Source organism: Chiroxiphia lanceolata, chromosome 13 (genome assembly GCF_009829145.1).
Source record: "Chiroxiphia lanceolata isolate bChiLan1 chromosome 13, bChiLan1.pri, whole genome shotgun sequence".
Lineage (NCBI taxonomy): Eukaryota > Metazoa > Chordata > Aves > Passeriformes > Pipridae > Chiroxiphia > Chiroxiphia lanceolata.
The window spans coordinates 1,157,199-1,179,702 of record NC_045649.1 but is presented as its reverse complement, the minus strand read 5'-3'; the positions used below and the strand labels follow the sequence as shown (position 1 = coordinate 1,179,702).

At 46.0% G+C, this 22,504-nt stretch overlaps 1 protein-coding gene across 1 annotated transcript; it reads left to right on the top strand.

Annotated features, from left to right (window-relative positions):
• The first annotated feature begins 3,894 nt into the window (after positions 1-3,894).
• BBS2 (Bardet-Biedl syndrome 2) lies at positions 3,895-20,687 on the top strand. Its single transcript, XM_032700935.1, has 17 exons — positions 3,895-4,125; positions 5,422-5,649; positions 6,041-6,166; positions 6,442-6,504; positions 7,507-7,584; positions 9,753-9,857; positions 10,754-10,840; positions 12,113-12,248; positions 14,086-14,225; positions 15,021-15,165; positions 15,739-15,910; positions 16,523-16,652; positions 17,465-17,596; positions 18,075-18,212; positions 18,680-18,792; positions 19,478-19,626; positions 20,280-20,687. Exons 1-17 carry the CDS (start codon positions 4,009-4,011, stop codon positions 20,384-20,386), a joined length of 2,166 nt encoding a protein of 721 aa, XP_032556826.1. The 5' UTR covers positions 3,895-4,008; the 3' UTR covers positions 20,387-20,687.
• The last annotated feature ends 1,817 nt before the right edge of the window (positions 20,688-22,504 follow it).

Genomic DNA, 22,504 nt, shown 5'->3' with positions numbered 1-22,504 from the left:
TCCTCTTTTGATCATGAAATTCTCATAAATGTTAATGGGAATTACTTCGAGGTCTAACAAGGGTTGAATTGCAGCCCCCAAGGGAAGGAAGGGGATGAGGACCAACCAAGCTTTGGCTGGGAAATAAAAGGGCTTGAATTTACCTCATCCCCCACCTGTGAGAGCAGAGAACCGGTGGGTCAGGGGCTGCCAAGCATCCCTGCACACCCTCCCAGGAAAGGGGGTCTTCAGGTGTCCCCCACCATGCCCAACACTGCTGGCATCTGCATGACAGGTTTTAACTATCACCTTAAGTCTAGGCATCATTTTAACTCACCAACCTAATGCTTCCCCAGTGTACAATTTGGATTTTCTTCTTTTTCTTCTCTTTTTTTTTCCCCTTACTCTTACATCTTCCCTTCCCTTTTGTGTCTTTCAGGTTCCCACAGACTTCAAACTCACCTGCTCCAACTACTTGCCTCCTCCCCTGGCTGAAACGTGACCCAAAGTTTCCAAGTATCGTTACCTTGGGCATATTTAATTATTTTATTCCCCTTTAGTTGCTAATTAGAAGCCAAGAGTAGAGGGGATGAGTAATCCCCTGGGATGTCAAGTAGGCAACTTGCCTGAACTTGCAAAGAGAACATCAACCCCCTGGTATAAAGGTGTGAAATAAAAGGATGTGATATTTTCCTTGATGTCTTCATAGCCTGGCTCCTGAGATCCAGAGATCCTCATTGAATATCCCTGGAATGATTCAGGCAGCTGCAGTGCCGGATCCTGCCTCCCTGAGAGCAGCAGAGCTGTGGAGTCAGGATCTGCCACAGCAGCTCCTTCCATCCCCACTCAAAGCATCTCCCACCTCAGGGATCTGCATAGGATGGGATGGACCAGAAATACTGCTCCAGCTGGGGCAGCAAACCTGGGATGGGGAAAGAGCAAAGCCCCTGCAGACAGGCTCCTTCTTAATTTTAAGAAGTATCTCAGTGTGCAGATGCAATTGCTTGTCCCTCCCCACTCCCCCCAGCCAAGCTATCCCCCCCTCAAAGGCTGGAGGTAGTTATTTTTGCCCAAACTTTTCCAAACTCGATGTCTGGGTGCTCCTTAGCACTGCCAGGCAGATAAAGGCATTGGGAGTTCTCACTTAGTTTTTAAACCTGCCAAGAAACAGCTTCTGGGCGGGTGATGATCCTTGTACCTGTTGTGGAGTCGTGGCCAGCTTCTCTGTGCAACCTGCCTAGAAAGCCAGCAGCCCATGCCAAGCATGTTTGATTATATAACAGCCATATTTATTATATAATATCTTATTATATTAAATAATATCAGCTTTAAAATATTATATTACATTAAGATATTCTGTTATTACATTCTATCTGTTATATTACATATATAAAGTTGTTTTCCCCCAGGAGCTGGAAAAGAGCAAACAAAAGAGCAAAGCCTGTCCAGAGTATCCAGGAAAGAGGATGGTGATGATCTCTTCCCGGATTTTAAGATCCCCTACTCTAGAGAACAAGCTGAATAATCCTTCAAATTCAGCCACGCTGGTCCTGGCCACACAGCAGCCCCCAGCTGTGCAGCAGTGAAACCCCGGAGCTCAGCGAGGATTAGATGGGATTTTCCCCCTTATAAAAGTGGGGAAAGGGAAAGACCCCTGTCCCAGGTTCTGCTCAGGACTCAGGACTGGATGCTGTACATTTAGATGCAAATAAATTCTATTATATTTTATTCTTTTATTTATAAAATAAATAAATATAATTTAATGTTATTTTATAGATGATGAGCCTTTCAAACGAAGGGAAATGAGTGCTAAAAGCCATGATTTCAATATTAAGAGTTTCAGAGCCAGCCAATTCAAAGTGGCAGCTGTAATTTAACCGTGTTGCAGACGTGCCAAGCCCAGTACCATAATTAGTGATGAAAAATAATATTTACAGCTCAAATCATACATACTTGTGAGAAGTTGAAATTTTCATCCATTTACAGTTTTAGCAGCTTAAAAAGGTCTCTGAGCTAGTTTTCCCTCCACTTTTGCTCAGTTGGGTTTGTGGAGCCCAGCAGAGCAATGCTTGGCACTGCTGGGAGGGGAGCTGGGGATTTTTTTCTGTGCCTATGGCAGGAACTAGATGATCTTTAAGGTCTTTTCCAACCCAAACCATTCTAGGATTCTGTGATTTTCCCTGTGAGGGCAGCAGTGTTTGCTGGCTTTGAGCAACACCTCGTTGCGTGCCCGAGTTCACGCTGGTGCTTTGCCTTTGTGCTCCAGTCCCAAACCAGCGCACAGGAGGAGGGACCCACTGCAAGGCTGGCACAGAGACCCACACTCGCCCCAAAAAGAGCCACAAAGGGGAAAAAAACACCCTCTTTAACATGCTGCTCACAACTGCTGCCTCGTTATCCGCAAGTATAATGGCACATTGATGGAGCTGCCAGAAAAACCCGGTAAAAACAATTAAAAAAAAGAGGAAAAGGAGGTGGTCACATTCAGAATCGCGTGATCCCCACTCAAGCAGTGCCTTTGAGAGCCCTCCTTCGCATGCGGGGCAGGGACGCTGCTGCCGGCCAGGGCTGGGCCAGGGCACAAGGAAATGCCAACTGGGACGTGCCTGCCGCTCGCCTGGAAATAAAGGAATCTTTGCCTCGCTCCGGTGGCCTCTGCAGGGAAGGAAGAGCTGTTGTTTCAGTGTGCCCCTTTCCAAACCCGCCTCCTGCTGGGATGGGGGTGATAACGTGCCAGTGGATGGCAGGTGCTGGATTTGGGCGCTGCCTGAGAGCACGGTGTGTTTACAGACTCGTGAGGGTTATCGTGTTAAGATATTTCTTAAAGCCAAAATAACTTAAGAACTTTCAAAGTCATGACCTTGAGCCAGGGTTTCCCTATCCAGCCCATGGCTGGGCAGGGAGTGAGCACTGCAGGGGGACTCATGAGGGTCTGGAATCCACACTGGGATGGGGGCCGGCACCAGCGCTTACACTACGGCTCTGTGGGGTTTGCCCTCTGGCCCTCCCATTTCCAACCTCCTCCCAGCGCCCCAACGGTCGGATTCTGTATGAACCAGTGCATAATCCCATAAACCTGCGGCACCGATGCTCTGAGGCTGTGCCTTCCCAGCTGCACAGAGCGTTGTAACTCTGGGTTGGGTTTTACTGGTTTGCTGCTCCTTGATTAGAGATACTGCTGGTTTACACCCCTGTGCTGTGAGGGAAGGTGTGAGTAAAGGCAAGTGCGGAGCTGGTGAGGCGAGGGGGCCGGGGACAGAGATGAGGCACCCCTTGGCCCCAGCTGGGTGCTGACCCCACAGAGGAGCCGGATCGAGGTGGCAATGGGGGTTTTGGGGACCCCTGCGGCCGCCCAGGGGGTAATTGTCTCTAACCTCCTGCCCCCAGCTCTGCCAGCTGCCCCAGCACCTCCAGTTGCTCCCCCGGTTCTCCTGACCTCTGGAAATGGCCCCCCTAGTTCCACACCTCCTATTGTCCTCCATCTCCCCTAACTGCCCCCCTGCATCCCAAACTGCCCCTCAGCTCTCCTGACCTCTGCGTTTGCTCTCCTGGCCCCCTAATTCCCCACCGCAGCTCCCTCAGATGCCCCCTCATACCCCCAGTTAGCCCCCCGACCTTTGTGATCGCCCCCCTACCTCGCCCAGTCCTACACTCCAGTTGGCCCCCAGCTCCCCAGATCTTTGCAACTGCCGCCCCCAGTCCCAACCCCTGCTCCTGGAACTGCCCCCCTAGTCCCAGTCCCAGTCCCAGTCCCAGTCCCCTCTCCCCCAGCTGCCCCCCAGCCCCCCGTCTCCCGCAGCGCCCAGTCCCACCCCCCCCGCTCCCCCATTTACCCTCGGCCTCCCCCCCCACTTCCCCCCGTTGGTCTCGCCCGTCCCCGCTGACGCGGGGGCCGCGCGTGCGCGGGGCGGTGCCGGTGCCGGGCCCGGCGGATCCGCGTGTGGGGCTGCCCCGCGGCCCGGCCCGGTGCCCGCGGCCCTCCGCTTCCCTCCGCGTCCCGCCGTGCCCGCTCCGCTCCCCGCTCCCATCATGCTGGTGCCCGTGTTCACGCTGAAGCTGAACCACAAGATCCTGCCCCGCATGGTGGCGCTGGGCCGGTACGACGGGACGCACCCCTGCCTGGCGGCCGCCACGCAGGCGGGCAAGGTAACGGGGCAGGAGCGGCCGCGGGAGCCGCGCTGATCCCCCCGGGCCCCGGGGGAGCCGGGCCGGGGGCTGGCGGCTCGTGTCCCTCGCCCCCCCGCAGGCCCGAGCCTCCCCCGAGGCGCCGGGGCTGTGTGCGGGCGCGGGGCGCGGTGCTGGAGCCTCTGCGGCAGCGGGGAGACCGCAAACATTAACAGCTGCTGACCCGGCCGGGCACTGGCACTGGGGAGAGGCTGTGGAGTCTCCTGCCCGGAGGTATTCGAAAACTCTCTGGACACAGTCCAGAGCAACACGTTCTGGGGACTCTCTTGGAGTGGTCCCCACTCCAGTGGTCCCTTCCAACGCAACCCACTCAACGAACCCAAGTTGCCAAGGAAACTTTCACTCTGGGTTTTTTTTTTTTCAAGCCGTGAGTTTTATCATACAGTTCTCAGTCGCAGCAGTGAGCCTTGGCACTGGTACACACCAAGCTCGGTGCTGATAAGGGCAGCGGTGCTGAGGTTTCTGTGGGTGATGCACAGAGTCCATCCCCTGTGCCCTGTTTGAGTGTGAACCATAAACATACGGGGTTAGCTACAGTCTGAATAATTAACAAAACATAGGTTGAAGCATCAACCCACGGAGGCACTTAGGTGGCTGTAAATACAAACAGGGTTCATCTGTGATGCTTCCCAGCATTATTATTTTGGAGCCTTTAGGAACAGCACAGAACATGGGCTCGTCCAAGGTACAGACTGCACAGCCATAAAGCAAAGCTGTTGAGCATAATATCCTGAGATCCTCTGACTTGGCTCCAGATAATTACAGTGACTGAATATTTGGTCAGTGAGAATAAAACCTTATTTATCACAGGCTCCTTTTTAAATTAACCGTGCTCACCCCCAGATGGAGGTTACAGATAGGTACCAGCTAAATTGTCCTAAATGTTTGGGGTGTTTTGCAAACACTGTTACCAGCTGGATGTAATTTGTTTAGTTTGTTGTTGTTCCCTTTGGTTTGCTTTTTTTTTTTGCCTTACTCTGAAGACTCCCCAGTTGTCATTTTCAGAAACAAACAAAACAATGGTGTCGCAATTCCACTGGCCAGAGCAGTTTTTCCTGCCATTTCCCTTTTTCTGGTACAGGTTAAAGAATAACTGTGAGAAATACTATTGTCAGCAAAACCCCCAGTCTTTTGTCCTCACGTAGGTTAAGTGAATGCCCTTCTTCCCCATCGCATTTATTATGCAAACAATAGTCTTTATTGTTTGTATACACAGATACATGCTTTGTGTTAATATTTATAGCCTTGTTTCTGCAGGTTTTTATTCACAATCCTCATGCCCGAGGGCAGAGAACAAGCACAAACCGAATGGTGCCAAGTAACCAAGATTCGGACATTTCTCTTCTCAACATTAATCAAGGGATCACTTGTCTGGCTTCGGGAGTGCTGAACCCTCAGCTGGGTTATGATTGTCTTCTGGTCGGAACACAGACTAATTTGTTGGCTTATGATGTGTATAACAACTCAGATTTGTTTTACAGAGAGGCAAGTTCAATTTAACTGTCTTGCTTTTTTTAGTATCCCCATTGTTTTCTGTTTCTTTCCATTCCAAAGATCGCAGTTTCTACATTACATTGTCAATTAATTGTGCTTCTGTTCTATGTATTAGTTCTACTACTGTATTCAGAACATTTTGTCTGTAGAATATCTGCAGTATTTCAAAATAAAGATGTGAATGTGATGTGTGTCTGTGTGTGTGAGAGCGAATTTTCATAATGTGTCACACATCACCTAGCAAGACAAAATTAAAAAAAATTAATAGGCATTCAGAGCTCAGCTACAACGACAGTGATAATGTTGGAGGCTCTCTCCTTGATTTTTGTACTCTGATGTCTTATTGTCTGCTGTTTCTTTTTCCTTTGATGTTTCTCTGTAGGTTTCAGATGGAGCCAATGCAATAGTTCTTGGAAAGCTTGGAGATATTTCACCTCCACTTGCTATTATTGGTGGGAACTGTGCCCTGCAGGGCTTTGATTGTGAAGGAAATGACCATTTTTGGACGGTAAGGCTGTGCATAATGGTTTTGATGTTGTTAGAAGATTCTTTCAATGGCACTAATTCATCTGGGGTGTTTTTATGTGTGAATATTAATTCGGTTGTTGATCCTCCTTAATTTATCTCAGACTTTAAATTGTATTTTGGTTGTGCATTCAGTGCACTCAGATGTTGCTTGAGCACTGTTGACTGTGTCAACTGTTCTGTTGCAGTTGAGATAATAAAAACAGTTCAGCTTCTGGCAGCTGTCCCCAGCACTGAGGACTGTCCTTCTATTTTCAGGTTACCGGAGACAACGTTCGTTCATTAGCACTGTGTGACTTTGATGGTGATGGCAAAACCGAGGTTTGTAACCATTTACACGTGACTTCAGCTGTTCTTGTGGTCTTGTAGTGAAATGATAATAATAAAAAAACTTGGGTTGTCAGGTATTCCTGACTTATATTACCAGCTGAAGTGATCCTTGCGTGGGAGTTGTGCCTTTCCCAGGCTCTGGTCTGGCAAGGACATGCAAAATGCTGAGTCAATGTGTAAGGAGCAGCAGTGCTCTGGCACTCCTTGGATGGCTAAACCAGTCACATCTGGAGTCTTCACAGCATTGCTGCCTGGCTTTGGTGCACTGATTGCTAACTGTAGTGGAAAACTTCTCTCTTTTTAATTCCCTACACCAGGAGCAATACAATGAAATACCTGTGATCATCAGTTGCAAGGCATCTCTTTCAGTGGTATTTCTTGAATATGCTTAATAAATTCTGTTTTGAATTTCAGAGAAACAACTCACAAGCATCTTAGATGTAAAAGTGAGCTCTTAAGAAGCTGTCCTGTGAAAAGCTTCACTTATACTTGGTAAAATCAAGAAATTTGCCTTTAGATCCAGCCCTCCTGTTTCTTTATAGTGACATGGGGAAATGAAATAGTGTTTGTTCTGCTGATTTAAAATACAGATAACTTGAAACACACATCTTGCTGATATGACGTGAGACAAACAATAGGAATATATATATATATATATATAATTGCAGGTAAGAATTGTAACACTGAATCTTCTACAGTAAGAAAAGAACAGAGCCTTGGTGTTCCAAAGTATCTTTTCTCATTCCTGCCCCAGATATTTCACTATGCTTTTGTAGAGACTGACTTGACAAAAAAAAAGGAGTAACTAATACTTGATCAACAGGAGACTTCTGAAATCTTGTAACTTTTGCTCCACTGGCAACTTTTCAAACATCTGTCAAAACCTCTTTGTTGGACTTGGAATATTTGTTTGTCCTCTGGATCCTGGTGTATATTCTTTTTATTTCCTTAGCTTGAATAGCTATTTTTAAGGTACACTTTTTTTTTTTTCAGCTTCTTGTTGGCTCTGAAGATTTTGATATCCGGGTGTTTAAAGAAGATGAGATCGTGGCAGAGATGTCAGAGACAGAGGTAAATTACTTGTGGCTAATGTTTATTATAGTTGCTGATGGAGCTGAAAGTGTTGTGTACTCTTCTCTGGTTCAGATTTACTGTGTAGTTAAATAGTTACTTAACTATTTGGCACAGTATCTGTTCTGCTAGAACTGCAAAAGTTAGAGTTTAATGATGTCTTTCATTACACAGGGGGTTTTTTTGCTCTGTTTATTTACAAAGCTTCAGCCAGCTGAGAACAGTGACTGTTGTTTGACTGAAAGTCAGGGCCGTGTCCAAGGGTGTTTAAGGTTACTGGGTTGTGATTGAAGCTCTGAGTGTCTTCTGAGCAAAACAGTCTCTTCTACAGGTTTCCTCAAATGCGTTGACACAATCATCATGAGGTAACTTGCCCCTGTGTGAATCCAGACAGTGCATGGCAGGGCAGAAGGGGGATGCCCAGGCAAAACTGGAAGTTTGTATTGCAGCTGGAGTTATGCACTGGCTGTCTGAGAAGGGCTGTGGTGACTAAAGCAAGGCATGGGGCAGAAAGGTTTACAGAGGGATAAATAAAAGGTGTAGGGGATGCTCTTTAGCTTAAGAACTGAGAGAGGACCTCCACTGTTAGATTTGAGTTTCTTGGAAGGAAGTAAAAAAGCCTTTTCACAGCATTTAGGAGTGTTCTCAGTCTTCTCACGGCCCTTCTGGAGCCAAGGTAGAGTAAGGGCATGTTACAGGCCTTTGTGCTTAAAGATCTGAGGTCTCCCTCCTACCAAGGTGGGACTAGAAGGCTTAGCTATTAAACCACTTAGGGAGAGCTATAAAAGACAAATCCACTGTTCTAGGAAAGGAGGCTTTTGCTATGGCTAGAATTAGAACTGGGCCTGTAACACATCTTGCTGTGTGTGCAGAGGCCAATCTGGTCATGTGGTGATTTCTGGTTAAAGGGAAGCTAAAGGTCCCTCACTCTCATGTGTGATTTATTTCCAGATCCACAGTAGAATTGTTTTAAATTCACACCTGCAGAGTCTTAGGAGGCCTGTTACAATCCTACTGTTCTCATTTAGAAAGACACAGCTACACCTAAACCTTTCTTTTTGGGAGGGTAAATCCAGGGAACAATAGCTTTATACATTGTGCTTGGTTTGGAAGTCTTGAACAGTTTGCATTTTGTCTGTTTAATCACTTACTGATGAGAGTGAAGCTGTGGACTGTTGTGACCTTTATAAATGGACAATCAGGTATAGTTTTACAGAGTGTTACCTTTGAGTTTCTAACTGTTGCTGGGGTCTTTTGTCCTTACTGAGTGCCTGTAATTTAGAGGGGTTTGATACTTGTGAAAGACTGTGGAGAAGATTGTGTGAGGAAAGGATAAAGGGTTTGCATGTTTTATGCTAAAAAATCCCAAGGAGCACAGTCAGCTGAGTTTAAATAAGAAGTTGGTGAAGAATTTAATTGAAGGAAGTCTCTTGTGCTATGTTGTACAGAAGACCAGACAGATGATTGCAGTTGTTCCTCCTGACATTAAAATCTCTAGTGCATGGAAAAACCTGCATTTCCAAGCACTGAGAACCTTAGCTTAATGAAGAATGGGTCTTAGAAGGAGTGAGAAACAGGCTGAGTTATGACTCTCAGGTGTTTCCCCAGAGCTGTTATTTATTCAGGTAATACCTAGCCTGGTGTTCCAGTTGTGTTCCAAAGAAGTCCAAGTGTGGAAGCTGTTAATTTTTATCTCATTAATCTTGGGCAAAGATTTTCTACCAATAATATCTGTAGGGCTTTCCTAACCCAGGTGAAGTTGAACCTTTGACATCCTCAGCTCCTGAAGCTTCAGGACTGTTGTGTGTTTGGACTAGTTTTTCACTGACAGTGTGTTAGCACTGGTGACCACAGGAATCCTGTGAGCAGTTGCTGTCTGTGGTAGGAAATACTTGGGCAAAGTACACAGTTGGAGGGCAGTTCTGCAATCCTTGCTAAAGTGTGTCCTAACACTGGGGACGCAGCTTGTGTGAGGAAATCCTACAAGGCCTTTGGTGATTTCAAACTGATTTTTAAAAAGTATTTTCTTCAGTACTCGGTGCTTCCTGCAACAGACTGATTTACCATTTAAGTGCTGTAGAGTTCATATGAGAGATCGTGTAGCCCGTTCCCTGAAGTTGCAGAGGTTTTCACTGCTGTATCCTCTCTCTCCCTCCTTTCCCCCCAAGACCATTACTGCCCTCAGCCCCATGTATGGCAGTCGGTTTGGTTACGCTCTCGCTAACGGGACCGTGGGAGTGTACGACAGGACAGCCCGCTACTGGAGGATTAAGGTTAGTCCAGGGTTGGAATATCATCACTGCAAGCTTGAAGGCTGCTAGGAGACTTGGTACCTGATCTCAGGTCAGCCTGATGTTATCCTGCCTCCTCAGATGAACTTTGAGCAGAGAACTTAATGGAGCTTTGTTCTTATAAAATCTGCCTGTTTTTATAGGTACATGCAAAATGAATAGTGTGTCAGTTCCTTTTGGGCTGTTGGTGATGGCTTAAACAACCTGGATACAGCCATACACCTAAGGATTCTTTAGCTTCACAGGGTTGTTTAAGTAAGAGAGAAATTCGAATTCATGTTAGAAAATGCCTCTGGCTGTATTGTTGAATCAATGAACTGTTTTTCAGAGACTGAAATCTTGCATTGTCTGTGTTCAAAGTTAATTTTTCTCATCAGCAGCAATTTGCTGCTCCAGCGAATCAATTTGGCAAGATCCTTTCCTGATGCCCATTTTAATATTCTTAATATAACACAGATTAGAACAGTATATTTAATAGTAATAAGAAAAGATTCCCTAGGAGGTGGTAGGGAGAGGCTCATGGCTGTCCTTGGTGGTCTCATTTTATGACAGTGTTGAAGACCTGATTTTTTTTTCCCAGAGGATTTGCCTTTTTATGCTTTGTTTTTGTGAGTTTAATCATCTGCTTGGATGGAAATGTATTTAAAGGAACAATTAGGTCCTTTGAAAGCAGTGGAGTAGATCAGTAATGCAAGGGCTAAGATTTCACACGTGTGTGTGGCCTGAGAGATAGCGATGCTCAAACTGCCTGTTAAGAGACAGTACTGTGTTTCTTTCTCTAGTCTCTGTAGCCTCATAGTCCAGTCTTGCATGTGTCAAGCATGTGCAATTCAGAAAACATACTCAAACCTAATTTGTTCTTTCTTTTCTGTGCTCAGTCAAAAAACCAGGCGATGAGCATACATGCATTTGACCTGAACTCTGATGGAGTGCCTGAGTTGATCACTGGCTGGTCCAATGGGAAGGTGAGTTTATACAGGGGGGAAATGAAGAGCTGTAGATGTGGAAACGGTGTTTGATCGAGGCTGTTAAATTATCTGAGGAACAGCAATCCAAAAGATTAAAAAGAAAGCCAAGCACTGAAGATCTATTGCAATAAACCTGGTTTGGCTGGTGAGTCCAGTGCCAAGTGCAAGATCAGAGAAAAGCTGCTTCCCCTGCTTAGCTCAGAGTCAGTTGCAAAGGTGTGGCAAGTTGTTTCTGTGGCAGCAGGGATCATATGCCACATCCTAAAGCTCCTGAGTGTCTCTTTTCAGGTGTGTCTTGAGGACATGGTAATAATCCTCTGCAGTGTTTCCTGAATGTTCCCAAACTACAGGGAAGACAAAGCAGTTATGTAACAGGAGAGCAGCGTCAGTCTCGGCTGTGGCAGGATTAATCAAGCATTATTTAATTTTATGTAAAGGCGTTCTGTACAGCTCAGTTTTAGTCTTTTAAACCTGTTCCTTGGTATTCCCCTTTGTCAGAAATGACTGTTTTAACTGCCACATCCCTCCTGGATGCAGCTTGCCAGGTTTTTTTTGTGAAGCTGTGCTTTTTTCTTCACACCTCTCATTACTGTCATTAGCCTGGGGGAATTTAATAACTTCATATCAAGCTGGCAGTCTGGAGCCCAGATATGTTGTAACTTATGTTGGATTAGGTGATTGTTAAAGAGAGAACCTCTCCTTGCTTTACTCCTGTTCTTTTCCACTGGCAGTCTCTACCCAGCTTGTTGATCTGAAACAGTTCATAGCTCCTAGAAAGAGTAATGCTGGGAGCTGTGCTTTGGAAAATACACAGTGCACAGAACTGAGCCCCCCTCACCCTTCTTCTCCAGTGAGAGGTAATTGAAGGTTGTGATATTTGTGTATAAAAATAATTCCCTGCACAAGGGCTGCAGCCAGGAGGACAGGCTGTAAATACTGCATTATTTCTGGTTTAGTCCCATCATTGCTGCATTCATATGTGCATAACCTTCCCAGTGCAGACTTGCAGTCCCTTCCTTTCCTTCCTTGTGTGTAACTTAGGGAAGCAGCTCTGAAGAGCAGTTCCCTCTAGCTGAGTCTGCCTGGAGGTCGTTTCTGGATGGTATTTTTTTCACGTGTGGTGTTTGGATCTGCAGAGCTGCAGCTTCACCTGCAGTTCTGTGAGTGGAGCTGGCCTTCAGTTAACAGCTCAGAGGATGGCATGACTCCTGTTTTGGAGCTGGCTTTTCTGTTCATGCTGAGGCTTGGGACTCTCTTTTGTTGTTGCAGGTTGATGCCCGCAGTGACCGCACTGGGGAGGTCATCTTCAAGGACAACTTTGCTTCCTCAATTGCAGGAGTGGTGGAGGGGGATTACAGGATGGATGGAAGCACCCAGTTAATCTGCTGTTCAGTTGATGGGGAAGGTAAGAGAAGTGTTCAGGATATTAATTTAATACACGGTAATATCAGGCACATCACATCATCTCAGATTAGCTAAACATTGTTTTGCTTCCAACATTCTGTGTGCCAAATTCCCTTGGCTTTATGTGAAGTTAAGGGAATTTTGAGGTACTCTATCTGGAAACGGGGTTTTGAATATCACCTTCTCTGTGAGAATCGGCGTGTGTTTCATTATGGTCCAAGAAGCCATCAAAATTCATTTGTCTAATGGAAGAAGCCCCATCCTAATGCAAAGATAATGATATTCAGGACAGACTCGGGTTCTTCAGGCTACATTATAATAGATGAATGTATAGGAAATCTTTTTTTTTTCTATTGGCTGCTTTACAGGGGGTAAAGGTGTTTAGAGAGCTGAGGGTGTGTGTGTTTTGGTTTTCTTCTGCAGGTGGTTTTTATATTAGAAATTTTAGATGTTAACAGCGCTTTGTTTCCTGGAAAATGCTCTCCAGTCTCTCCTGAGAAGTGCTGGATTTGTCCCACCATGCATTCAAAAAGTCAGACCTAGTTACTGTGAGTGGAAACAAATATGATCACAGATTATTTAAATAAGCTCAGCATGAATTTACAGGGATGGCTCCAGGAAAGACACTGGTGTGATTATCCGACTGCTTGGCGTCAGTGGCCTGAGACAGGCAGGTCTGGCACAACCCATTTGAAACAAAAGCCTGTCCTTGTTAAATAGCATAGTATTTTGGTGTCTGTCTTAATCACAGGCTGTGGGGATTTGCTGCACTTGGGCTTATAAACCTTTTTCCCAAGCTTACAGAAGGGGTACAGTGGAGGCAGTTCTGAAGAACCTTATCCTTACAGAGCTGTGCAGGTTTCTATCACTGAACATGAGCACCCTTTTCTGATGGGTCCATTGTAAACAAGCCTTGGCACAATGGGGATCCCTTTAGGCCTTACTAGTTGGTGTGGCTGGGATTATATAGGCAATGTCATTAGAGCATCCTTTCACATGAGGTGTTCTGTATTGCACTGTGTTTTCTCTCTTGCTCTCATTTTAAATGAATGATTCACCCAGAAATAATAAAATGGGTCCTTTCATCAGTGGGCAAGCTGAATGCAACTTTTTTGGGGCAGCACTAATACACAGTCAGGCAGCATATTCTTTGCAGGTATAAGACTTCTGTCCCTGGCTTTCATTGTCATCTGCAATCAGAGCACACAGCCCTAGAGCAAAATGGAAGTTTAGAGCAAGTGCCTTTGTCTCATCATCTGTTCAGGTCCTCTGTCTGCACAGACACTTAGAGATATGTCCAGAACTCTGTGCTCCACTGGACTACTGGGAAACAGGTTGTACCCCTTGAGGTGAAGTATCCCTTGATTTGGGGAAAAACTGCTGTGGGTAAATCTTGTTTCCTGGCTGATTGACAGTGACTTACAGTCCCTTCCAGACAGCAACAACCCTCTGACCAGCTCTAGAAATCCAGGTACACATTTTACTAATTTTCCATAATTGCAAACTTGCCTAAGCACCTGAAAGAATGATTGTAGTGGGAATCCTCTTGCAAAAGGACTGGGTGCTGCACTTGTCTGGCCAGGTGAGTACAGCTTAAAGGCAGGTTGGCAATTCACTTTTTTTTTTTTTTTAATGTACATTTCTCTTGTCCTGATCACCAAGAAAGCCAGAGCCTCTGTGGGTCTAAATCAATGCTCAGGTCTTCAGCTGAACAGTACCATCTGAAAACCAGATTTAGTGTCTTTTGCAGAGGTGATAGAAGAGAGTCTTGTTACAGAAAGTTTTGGGGAGGCTGGGAAAGGCTTTGCTGAAACTGGCTGTGTTTTGTTTCTGTACAGTCCGAGGCTATCTGCCAGGAGGTGAGGAGATGAAAGGAAACCTGATGGATACGAGTGCTGAGCAGGATCTGATCCGAGAACTTAGTCAGAAGAAACAAAATCTGCTGCTGGAATTAAGAAATTATGAGGAAAATGCGAAGGTACTACTTAGATAATGTGTAGGATCAGAACACACCTCCTGTTGGTATAAATCTGGAGTAATCTGGGAAGTGGTTGTGGGGCAGTCCAGACAAGTCAGAGCTGTAACCTGTCAGGGTGCAGCGAGATTGTCTGCTGCGGGTTCCTGCTTATGCATTTGGCTTGTTCCCTGTGCAAGTTCAGAACTTGCTTTTTGTATTTTAATACACAACACTTTCCTTGCTCCTTCCTCTTGCCAGAGCAGTTGTGTTTGGAGCTGGATTCCCTTCAGCCTTGGCTTATGACTGCGGATTGTGATTTTCACTGCCTAAGCCAACTTGGGAGTCAGAGGGGATCGTGTGAGAGGATCAGGTCACTGGGTGAGGGCTGGGAGCACTGCCAGGGTGTAGGAAAAGCACTTGTGGCTTGATGGTGAACGTGCAGAAATAAAGAGTTTCAAAGATAGTCTGAGGAAAGAGCAAACTCGTATTTGAACAGCAAACAACCACCATAGCAAAAGCTTGGAATTCTATGAGCTTGTGCTTAAAACTGATATATGTTAAGTGCTTTTCTGAGTACAGGTTTGGGTACAGAGCTGAGCTCCATCAACGGTAAAGCACCCAAAAAAATTGCATCCAAGTATCCATAGCTCTGTGCCTAATGCAGCTGCCACTCACAGCTGTGTGAAGTGTCTGGGCATTGCTGCAATGAGACCTTCTTCTGCAGGAAAAGAGAACTTACTTAATGTGTCTGTGTTCCAGGTTTCTTGACTGGAAATCTTGAAATTCTGGTACTGAAGAGTGTGTGTTTCCTAACAGGCTGAATTGAATGCTGAGTTGAAGGAAGCTGATGGGCAGAGAGGTGTGATTCCAGCAAACACCCAGCTCCAGACAGCCCTCTCAGTTAATCTGGGCTCTGACAGCCAGTCTGCCCATGTGGAGCTGTGTATTTCCACCACAAATGGTGAGTGGTAACCTGCAACCTTTGACATTCATTTCATGTAAATTCATGCAAATTTTTAGTTATATTTAGCTTATGGTTTGCATGTCTCCCCTTTGTTGTCTATAATGTCCCCTTTGTGGTTTCTTTCCTTGCACAGAGTTTTGAATCAAGCTGTGTTCCTTTGTTGGGTCTCAGGGGAAAGGAGTTTGATGGAATTTGCTTCTTGTTATCTGTTATATTCCAAGGCAATTAACATTTAACTTGGATGAAACCAGTGTTGGTGATCCCTGCAGCACTCCTTGTGTTGACTGTAAACATTAACCTGCAGCTGCATTAGTGAGAGTGTTGTGTGAATGCAACTGGACTTCAGCTGGCTTTACATGCAGACTGGAACTACCCTAAGATAGCAAATTCACCTAACACCAGCCATGCAGTCAGGCCCAGATGTGGTGGTCCTGGTCACCTGGCACGTTTTCACAATTCAGAGGAGGGGGTATAAAGAGTTTATCATGCTTAATTCTGAAAACAGTGGTGAGTTTGTTGCCAGAGGACAGCTTTTAATTTAGGAACCGCTTTTTCTTCCTCATTGCTAAGACACAATCATCCGTGCTGTGCTGATCTTTGCTGAGGGCATTTTTGAAGGAGAGAGCCATGTGGTGCACCCCAGTGTGCAGAACCTCTCGAGCTGTGTTCGTGTTCCCCTTACTCCACCCAAAGATGTCCCCGTGGATTTGCACATCAAAGCCTTTGTGGGTTACAGGCACAGGTGAGTTGGGATCCCTGCTGCTCTCCAGGGCTCACTGTGGGACCAGGACACAGCAGTAATGTGGCTTCAGGCTTGTCCCTTGTGAAGTGCACCGTTAGTTCTATTACTGGAAGGAGAGCTGGAATGCTTTCTTAAAAACACTGTTGCACCTGTGATGCTGAGCTCTTCACCAGATAAAGTCTGATTGCCCTCAAATCTCTGGGTGGGGAGGTGTATTTTGAGAGCGAGCCATCTACTGCAGAAAGAATGTGTGGGACTGAATTCCCTTTTTGTTTTCTCTGTTTGTCTTTATTTTGCTTTTAATAAGACTTCAGTGAACTTGGAAAGGAAATACCCAATCACATAGTAAAATTGTAAATGCATTAGCCTAGAGAGTATGTTTCAGTGGAAGGATTATTAAAAATTCAGCAGTGGGGAGGAGTCTTAAAACCTGTGATAAGCCTGGAATTTCCAAGTTCTGGTCTTTCTTCCTGGGAAGCAGCAAGCAGCTGATTACGGAACTGGAGGCTGCTGATACCGGTACCCAGTTAAAAAGGAACCAGGAACTGTTGCAATAGGTGAATCCCTGCTGTGTTAGTAAGTGTCTCTGTTTTCCCTTTGGCTTGCTGCCAGCACCCAGTTCCACGTGTTTGAGCTGACCAGACAGCTGCCCCGCTTCTCCATGTATGCACTGAGCAGCCCAGACTCAGCCACGGAGCCCCTGAGCTTTGTGAACTGTACCACGAATGAGAGGCCACAAAGGGTGAGTTTCTGCCCTGATTCCTGTTTTGCAGTCCTTCACAGGTGGAGGGTTTGCAATCAGCTTGACATTTCCAATAGCAAAGGAAAAGTTATTCCATGAACAGCCTGTGTATTGCAGCTTTTTTTCTGTCTCTAAGAGATGCCTCTATTGAGGCATTCCCAGCATCAGGAATTTCTGCAGGAACTAAAGGCCTCAGATCACGAGGTGTTTAAGACATTATCTTGTTTGCTGTGTGCTGGCTGATGGAATGCCAAGGGCAGGAGCCTGGTAGTGAGTGTTGAATTTGTAAATGAGCAGGGAACAGGAAAAAGGCAGCAGAGTGCCCAGGTAATGGCTCACTTTGGAAACAGATAAGCAGCAGTGTTGTAGCTTTGGTTCCAGAAGATCTGAATTGTAGGATGGCAGTAATTAGAGCTGGTCGTTTTCCTCACTGTAGGACTCTGCCATATTTCCATGACCTTTACTGCATTAAATGGCCAGAACAAAAAATAAGATGAAACGAAGTTTTAACTTCTTGCAGTAGAACCAAGCCTTGCTTCCCAGCTTTCTCTGGTTTCCAGACTTGGGCTTCTGCTTTGACCTTAGGCTGTGGTCTCTAGTTATTGGATTTGATTCTTTTGGGAATATTCGGCTTCGGTGCGAGGATTCAACTCTCCTCATTCTGAAAAGTTCATGGCATGGCATTAGGGGATGAAATTTAGTAAATGAATTTTCCAGGGTGTCCTGGTGCACATCACGTGCAGGGACATTGTGAGGTTCCCCAGGCTTTACACACAGGGGATGGCTGATGCTCTTAATTTTATTTTTGCAAGATCGTTATGTGGCTGAATCAGAGCTTCTTGCTGCCAGAGGATGCAGAGTTTCAGAGTGCTCCCTTTCAGGTTTGCTTCACCTCCCTTCGTAATGCAGGTCAGCTTTGCATCAAAATCAAGCCTGGTGGAGAGGTGAGTACCTTCATGGGCAAGGGGAAACTCCCTCCTAATTATTATCCAGTGAAACTTAAGGGTGAGGGACAACTGAACAGGCAGAGAAAGTACTCATGTTATAGGGATGCTTTTGAAACTTTTGGGCCTGTTTATTGTTAGTGGGTAAAATCCCAGGGCCTGTTAGTGAAGTAAACTCCTTAGCCTGCAGATCTGTAGGAAGGAGGGTATTTGTTTCTTCACAACCTGGTTTCAGGGAGCCATAATGTGAGGCACAAAGGTTGCCTGTAACTTCTGCACTGGTCCTTTGTGCACACAGATGCCTCTCTATCCCAAGCCTGAATAAAAGCCCCTTTGAGATCAGTGTCTCCTTGTCTCCTGAAAGCTGTAGAGCTTGCCCCTGCAACAGTTTTGCCTCTTGGTAAAGGACCTGCTTTGAGATGCTGGCAGATGTTCTGGCATGGAGGAGTGCTGAAGTGCTTTCTCTCCTTTCTGCCAGATTTCCATCAACACAGATGACATTGATCTGGCTGGGGACATTGTGCAGTCCCTGGCCTCCTTCCTGGCCATTGAGGATCTGCAGGTGGAAGCAGATTTTCCCGCGTACTTTGAGGAGCTGCGGAAGGTGCTGGTGAAGGTGAGGAGGCACTGAGCATTTCTAAGCTGGCAGATGAGCAGTGACTGGGAGCATTTTATGAGAGGATCTCTGAACTGCTTTATCTTCTTTGTGGAAACCAGCCCAACGATGGCTTGCTGTATATTCCGTGGGACACCCTCGACTTTGTGTCTGTTCTTTGTTCTGTAGAACAGGCCCATGGGCCCCAGCTGTCTGTTGTTTAGGATAATGTAAATGTGTTGTCTGGGAGACTGAGCTGTGGGTTTGGTTCAGAGCATGAAATGTGTATCTCAGCCTGCTCACCCCCTTCCAGGGGCCAAGGTGCTGCTCTGGCAGCTGGGGTGAGGGGAAGGAGAATGGTCTCAGGGATGCTGGTAGGTTAAGTTGTGATGTTATTTCCTATTTCACTGGGCCAGTAGCACACAGGGTTTAGCCTGGGTGCCCAGGGTGCCCAGGACCCTTGCTCAGGAGCTGCTTGCCTTGGACAGGTGGATGAACACCACGCTGTGAATCAGAGGCTCACTGCTGACATGGCTGAACACTCCAACCTCATCCGCAGCATGCTGGTCCAGGCCGAGGATGCACGGCTCCTGGGAGACATGTGAGCCACTGCTGCCTAGCTCGTGTGCTTTGGGTTTAGAACAGCCAGTCTTTGCTTTTCAGGCAGAAAAGAGCACAAAAAACTATTGGTGTGATACAGGAGTTGCCTAGTTACAGCTTTTGATGTAGAATTTTACCTTTGCTGGTCCCACCATAAGCTGTCTTTGAACCTTGTCTCGTTCTTTGGGTGGAAAATCAGTCAGGGCAAAGTGAGAGGGCAAGGGTAGGGCTTAGTGTAGAGCAGGTGAGGTGAAGCTACTTCAAGATGGTGAGATGTGTTAGAAAAGATACATTAAGGGAAGAAAGCAGGAAAAGCTGTCTGTGGTGTGTGAACTTTCTAGAACAACAGAAAGGTGTCTTTTCACTCCAGTTTACTGTGTTCTGCTGATGTCTGAGCTTTACTGTGAAGAGCAGCAGTGTCTGAGCTACTGCAGCTCAGTGATACTTTCACTGGGGAAAGTGGCATCTCCACTTTGGCTTGCTGGGTAAAATAACTGCAATGGAGCACTTTTTTTTAGAAGTAAAATGATGAGTATAACCGACATGGTTTGACAAATCTGTTGTCTCACAGCTGGCAGACTGTGGTAGCCATCACAGCCACCTATTGCTGCACCTTTACACTGACAAACCAGGAGTGACTTTCTTGTCCCCAGAGATGCAAATAACTGGACTGATTGTTCCCCCAGGAAAAACATGAAGACACGGTACATTGAGCTGTATGATCTGAACAGAGACTTAATAAATCAGTACAAAATTCGTTGCAACAACCACACGGAGCTGTTGAACAATCTGAAGGCTGTGAACCAGGCGATCCAGAGGGCTGGGCGGCTGCGGGGTGAGTCTGTGATTTTGGAGGGATCGGGGAGTCTCAGGCCCTGGTGAGGCAGATGGGATGTGTCCCAGAGGCCCCCTGGGTTAGTTAAAGTGACCTCAGGCTTTTTGGCCTGAAACTCAATTAGTAGAAATAATCTTCCTTTTTTCAGTCGTAGCCAGTTGCCTGTGCCAGTCAACTGTGAGCGTTCAGTATAACCTGGGATCACAGTTTTAGAAAGAACAGTTTAAAGTAGTTTCCAGCTTCCTGAATGATACAGAAATTCCTAGTTCTGTTGAACATAATTCTAAAAGTAATATTTCAGTTCTTAGTTTATAATTCTGCCTTAAAAAAAAGCAACTACCAACTTAAGCAGGGCTGTTTTTTCTGTATTATCAGTCCTGTAGGTCTTTTGGGAAGGAGGTACTTTTTTGTCCATAGCATTCCCCTTCCAGCAAGTCCTTTAAGCTCTCCTAAAACAGAACTACAGATGATTCTTCTTTAAAGAAAGGTTTTTATTTATGTATTAGAAAAAAGGAGGTGTTTCACCATGTGTTTAAAAAATAACTGGAAGAAACCCCTAAGTTTTGAGACTGGATCAAATAAGCATTTTTACCAGTTTCCTACTCAGTAACTGAAGTGATTTTTTCTTTTCTTTCCTTTTTGTCTCTTTGCAGTTGGCAAACCCAAAACACAGGTGATAAGTGCTTGTCGGGATGCAATAAGAAGCAACAACTTCAACACCCTGTTCAGGATAATGCGTGTGGGAACAGCCTCTTCCTAAGGAGGGAGCAGCAGTGGCACAGAGGCAGATAATGGGTGACAAGCAGTTCATTCAGTCTCCTACTCCACTGTAGGGGGAAGGAATTCCAAAGGTAGCATTGTAGTTAAGCTGTCAGCTGGAAAATATGTGGGCCAAAGCTTCATGGAGAGAGCATCAGAGCTTAAGTGCAGATGTGGTGTTTATGCAAGACAGAGGTATAATGTTCAAGCGGTTATTTTTCTTACAGTAACTTATTTATGTATTTAAATATATTTTGTAGTTAAGGCATTGACCTTTTCCATTAAAGCATAGACTGACTTGAGTGCTTTTGTTTTGATTTAGCTGGGGAGATGTGTAGTGTTAAGTTTATTTGTTGAAAAATCCAACCCAAACCACTTCTCTGGCTTTTGCTGCGTGGTCTCTGTGCACTTGAACTCCCCGTGCTGGAGAATCCCGGGTTTCACTGCAGGGATTTGTGGCTCTTCAGGGAAACTGCAGTGCAGTGCACTAGAAGCACCAGAGGGATAACATCTCCTTGCTGGCTTTTAAGCCAGACCTTTGACAGCCATCCAGTTCCACGATGTGTGCAGGTAGGAAGTGCTGTGCATCATATCCGACACTTCCCCACGCCTGGATTGCAGGAAGTTTTGCTTCCAGCTACTGGTTCTGTGGTACAGCTGGAAAAACTGCAGCTACTGAGGTGGGCAAGGGTGCATTTCAGGAACAACAGAAACAAACTACACACCCAAACTTGGTGCATACTCATGAAGAGCTGGCAGTACCTAATGGGATCAAAAGAAGAAGGTAGTGAAAACTCATTTGGTTCCTGGCTCAAACCTGTTTAATTGCGGAATCTCTTTGAATTGGATTACAATATTGCAGTAAGGCTCTCTATCTTAGATCTGAAGGTATTTTTGAATCTTTGCCAGAGCAGATTTCTTTTAGAAGCTAAAAATATCCTGCCCAGGGTGGAGGTTGAGCCCTGGTGCTCCTCGTTCTGTGCTGTGCATCACACCTGCTGTTGTGCAGGTCAGGGGTTGTGACACAGGTGGGGAGGAGTCGGCCCATCCCCGTGAAATGGAGTTCTTGGGTCACTTCTTGGGGCTGTCAGGAGGATTTGTGTCCTGTAACTGGTCTGTCTCTTACGAGCCACTACTGAATTAAAACCATCAAGCCGCCGTTTGTTAGAGAGCAGTTGGTGAGCACGTGACCAGGTGAACGGGGAATGTAATTCTTACAACGTGTTTTAATCCCCAAAACTGCCCCTTGCCACTGGTTCAGTCCCTTCCATACAGAGAACTGTGCTGTGGAAGTACAGACCTCTGTCACTTCAAATCCGCAGCAGGAGCTCATTTGAATCCTTTTAAGAGCCTGCTGTTAGTCAAATCCAGCTCCTTGGTAAAAGGGTGGTGAGCCACCCATGCTGTTCTAAGCAGGTGAGCTCAGACTTGATTATGGAACAGTCTCCTGGCATAAGTGCTGGGCTTTCTGCCACCTGCTGTACCTGTTCCCACTGTTTCAACCTCCTGTTCTTAATGTTCAAAATCCTAATGCTTGCTTGCTTATATTTATGTACTCCATTTAATGATAAGAGAGTGGCTGTGATCAGAAAGCAGCTTTCCCATCAGCCTGATTTTCAGGAGTTCACACCAGGCACTGCCAGTCCCAGCTCTGTTTTGCTCCTGGCAAGGTCAGTTCTTTGCTCACTGTCCAGTCCTCTGATAACACTGATTTCCCCCATCTAAGTTTCTGACAACAAATTTGTACTTTATTTTCCTGTAAAGCCAACTTCCATCTGCCAAATGAAAAATGCACATCCTGTGAGCTGAGGTGATACCAGGCTAGCAGTTGCCTGTTGAATAAAGCTGGTGTGCAGTAGCAAGCTGGCATAAACTGAGCCTGCACCAGGAGACCGGTGGCAAACAGTCCCCACTGGTAGAGTTTAGCCCAGGACCAACGACCATTTTTGGGTATGGGAGGGGAACTGCACTCAGCAGGTCGAGCTGCTGGTCAAGTACAGACTAAGCTGTGAAATGGTGCTAGTAGAGCTGTGTGTTGCTAAGAATTCATGGGTAAGGGCTGCTCAGATGGCACCACACCTTGGTATGTGTGCTGGGGATAGGGTCTAGACCACTGTCC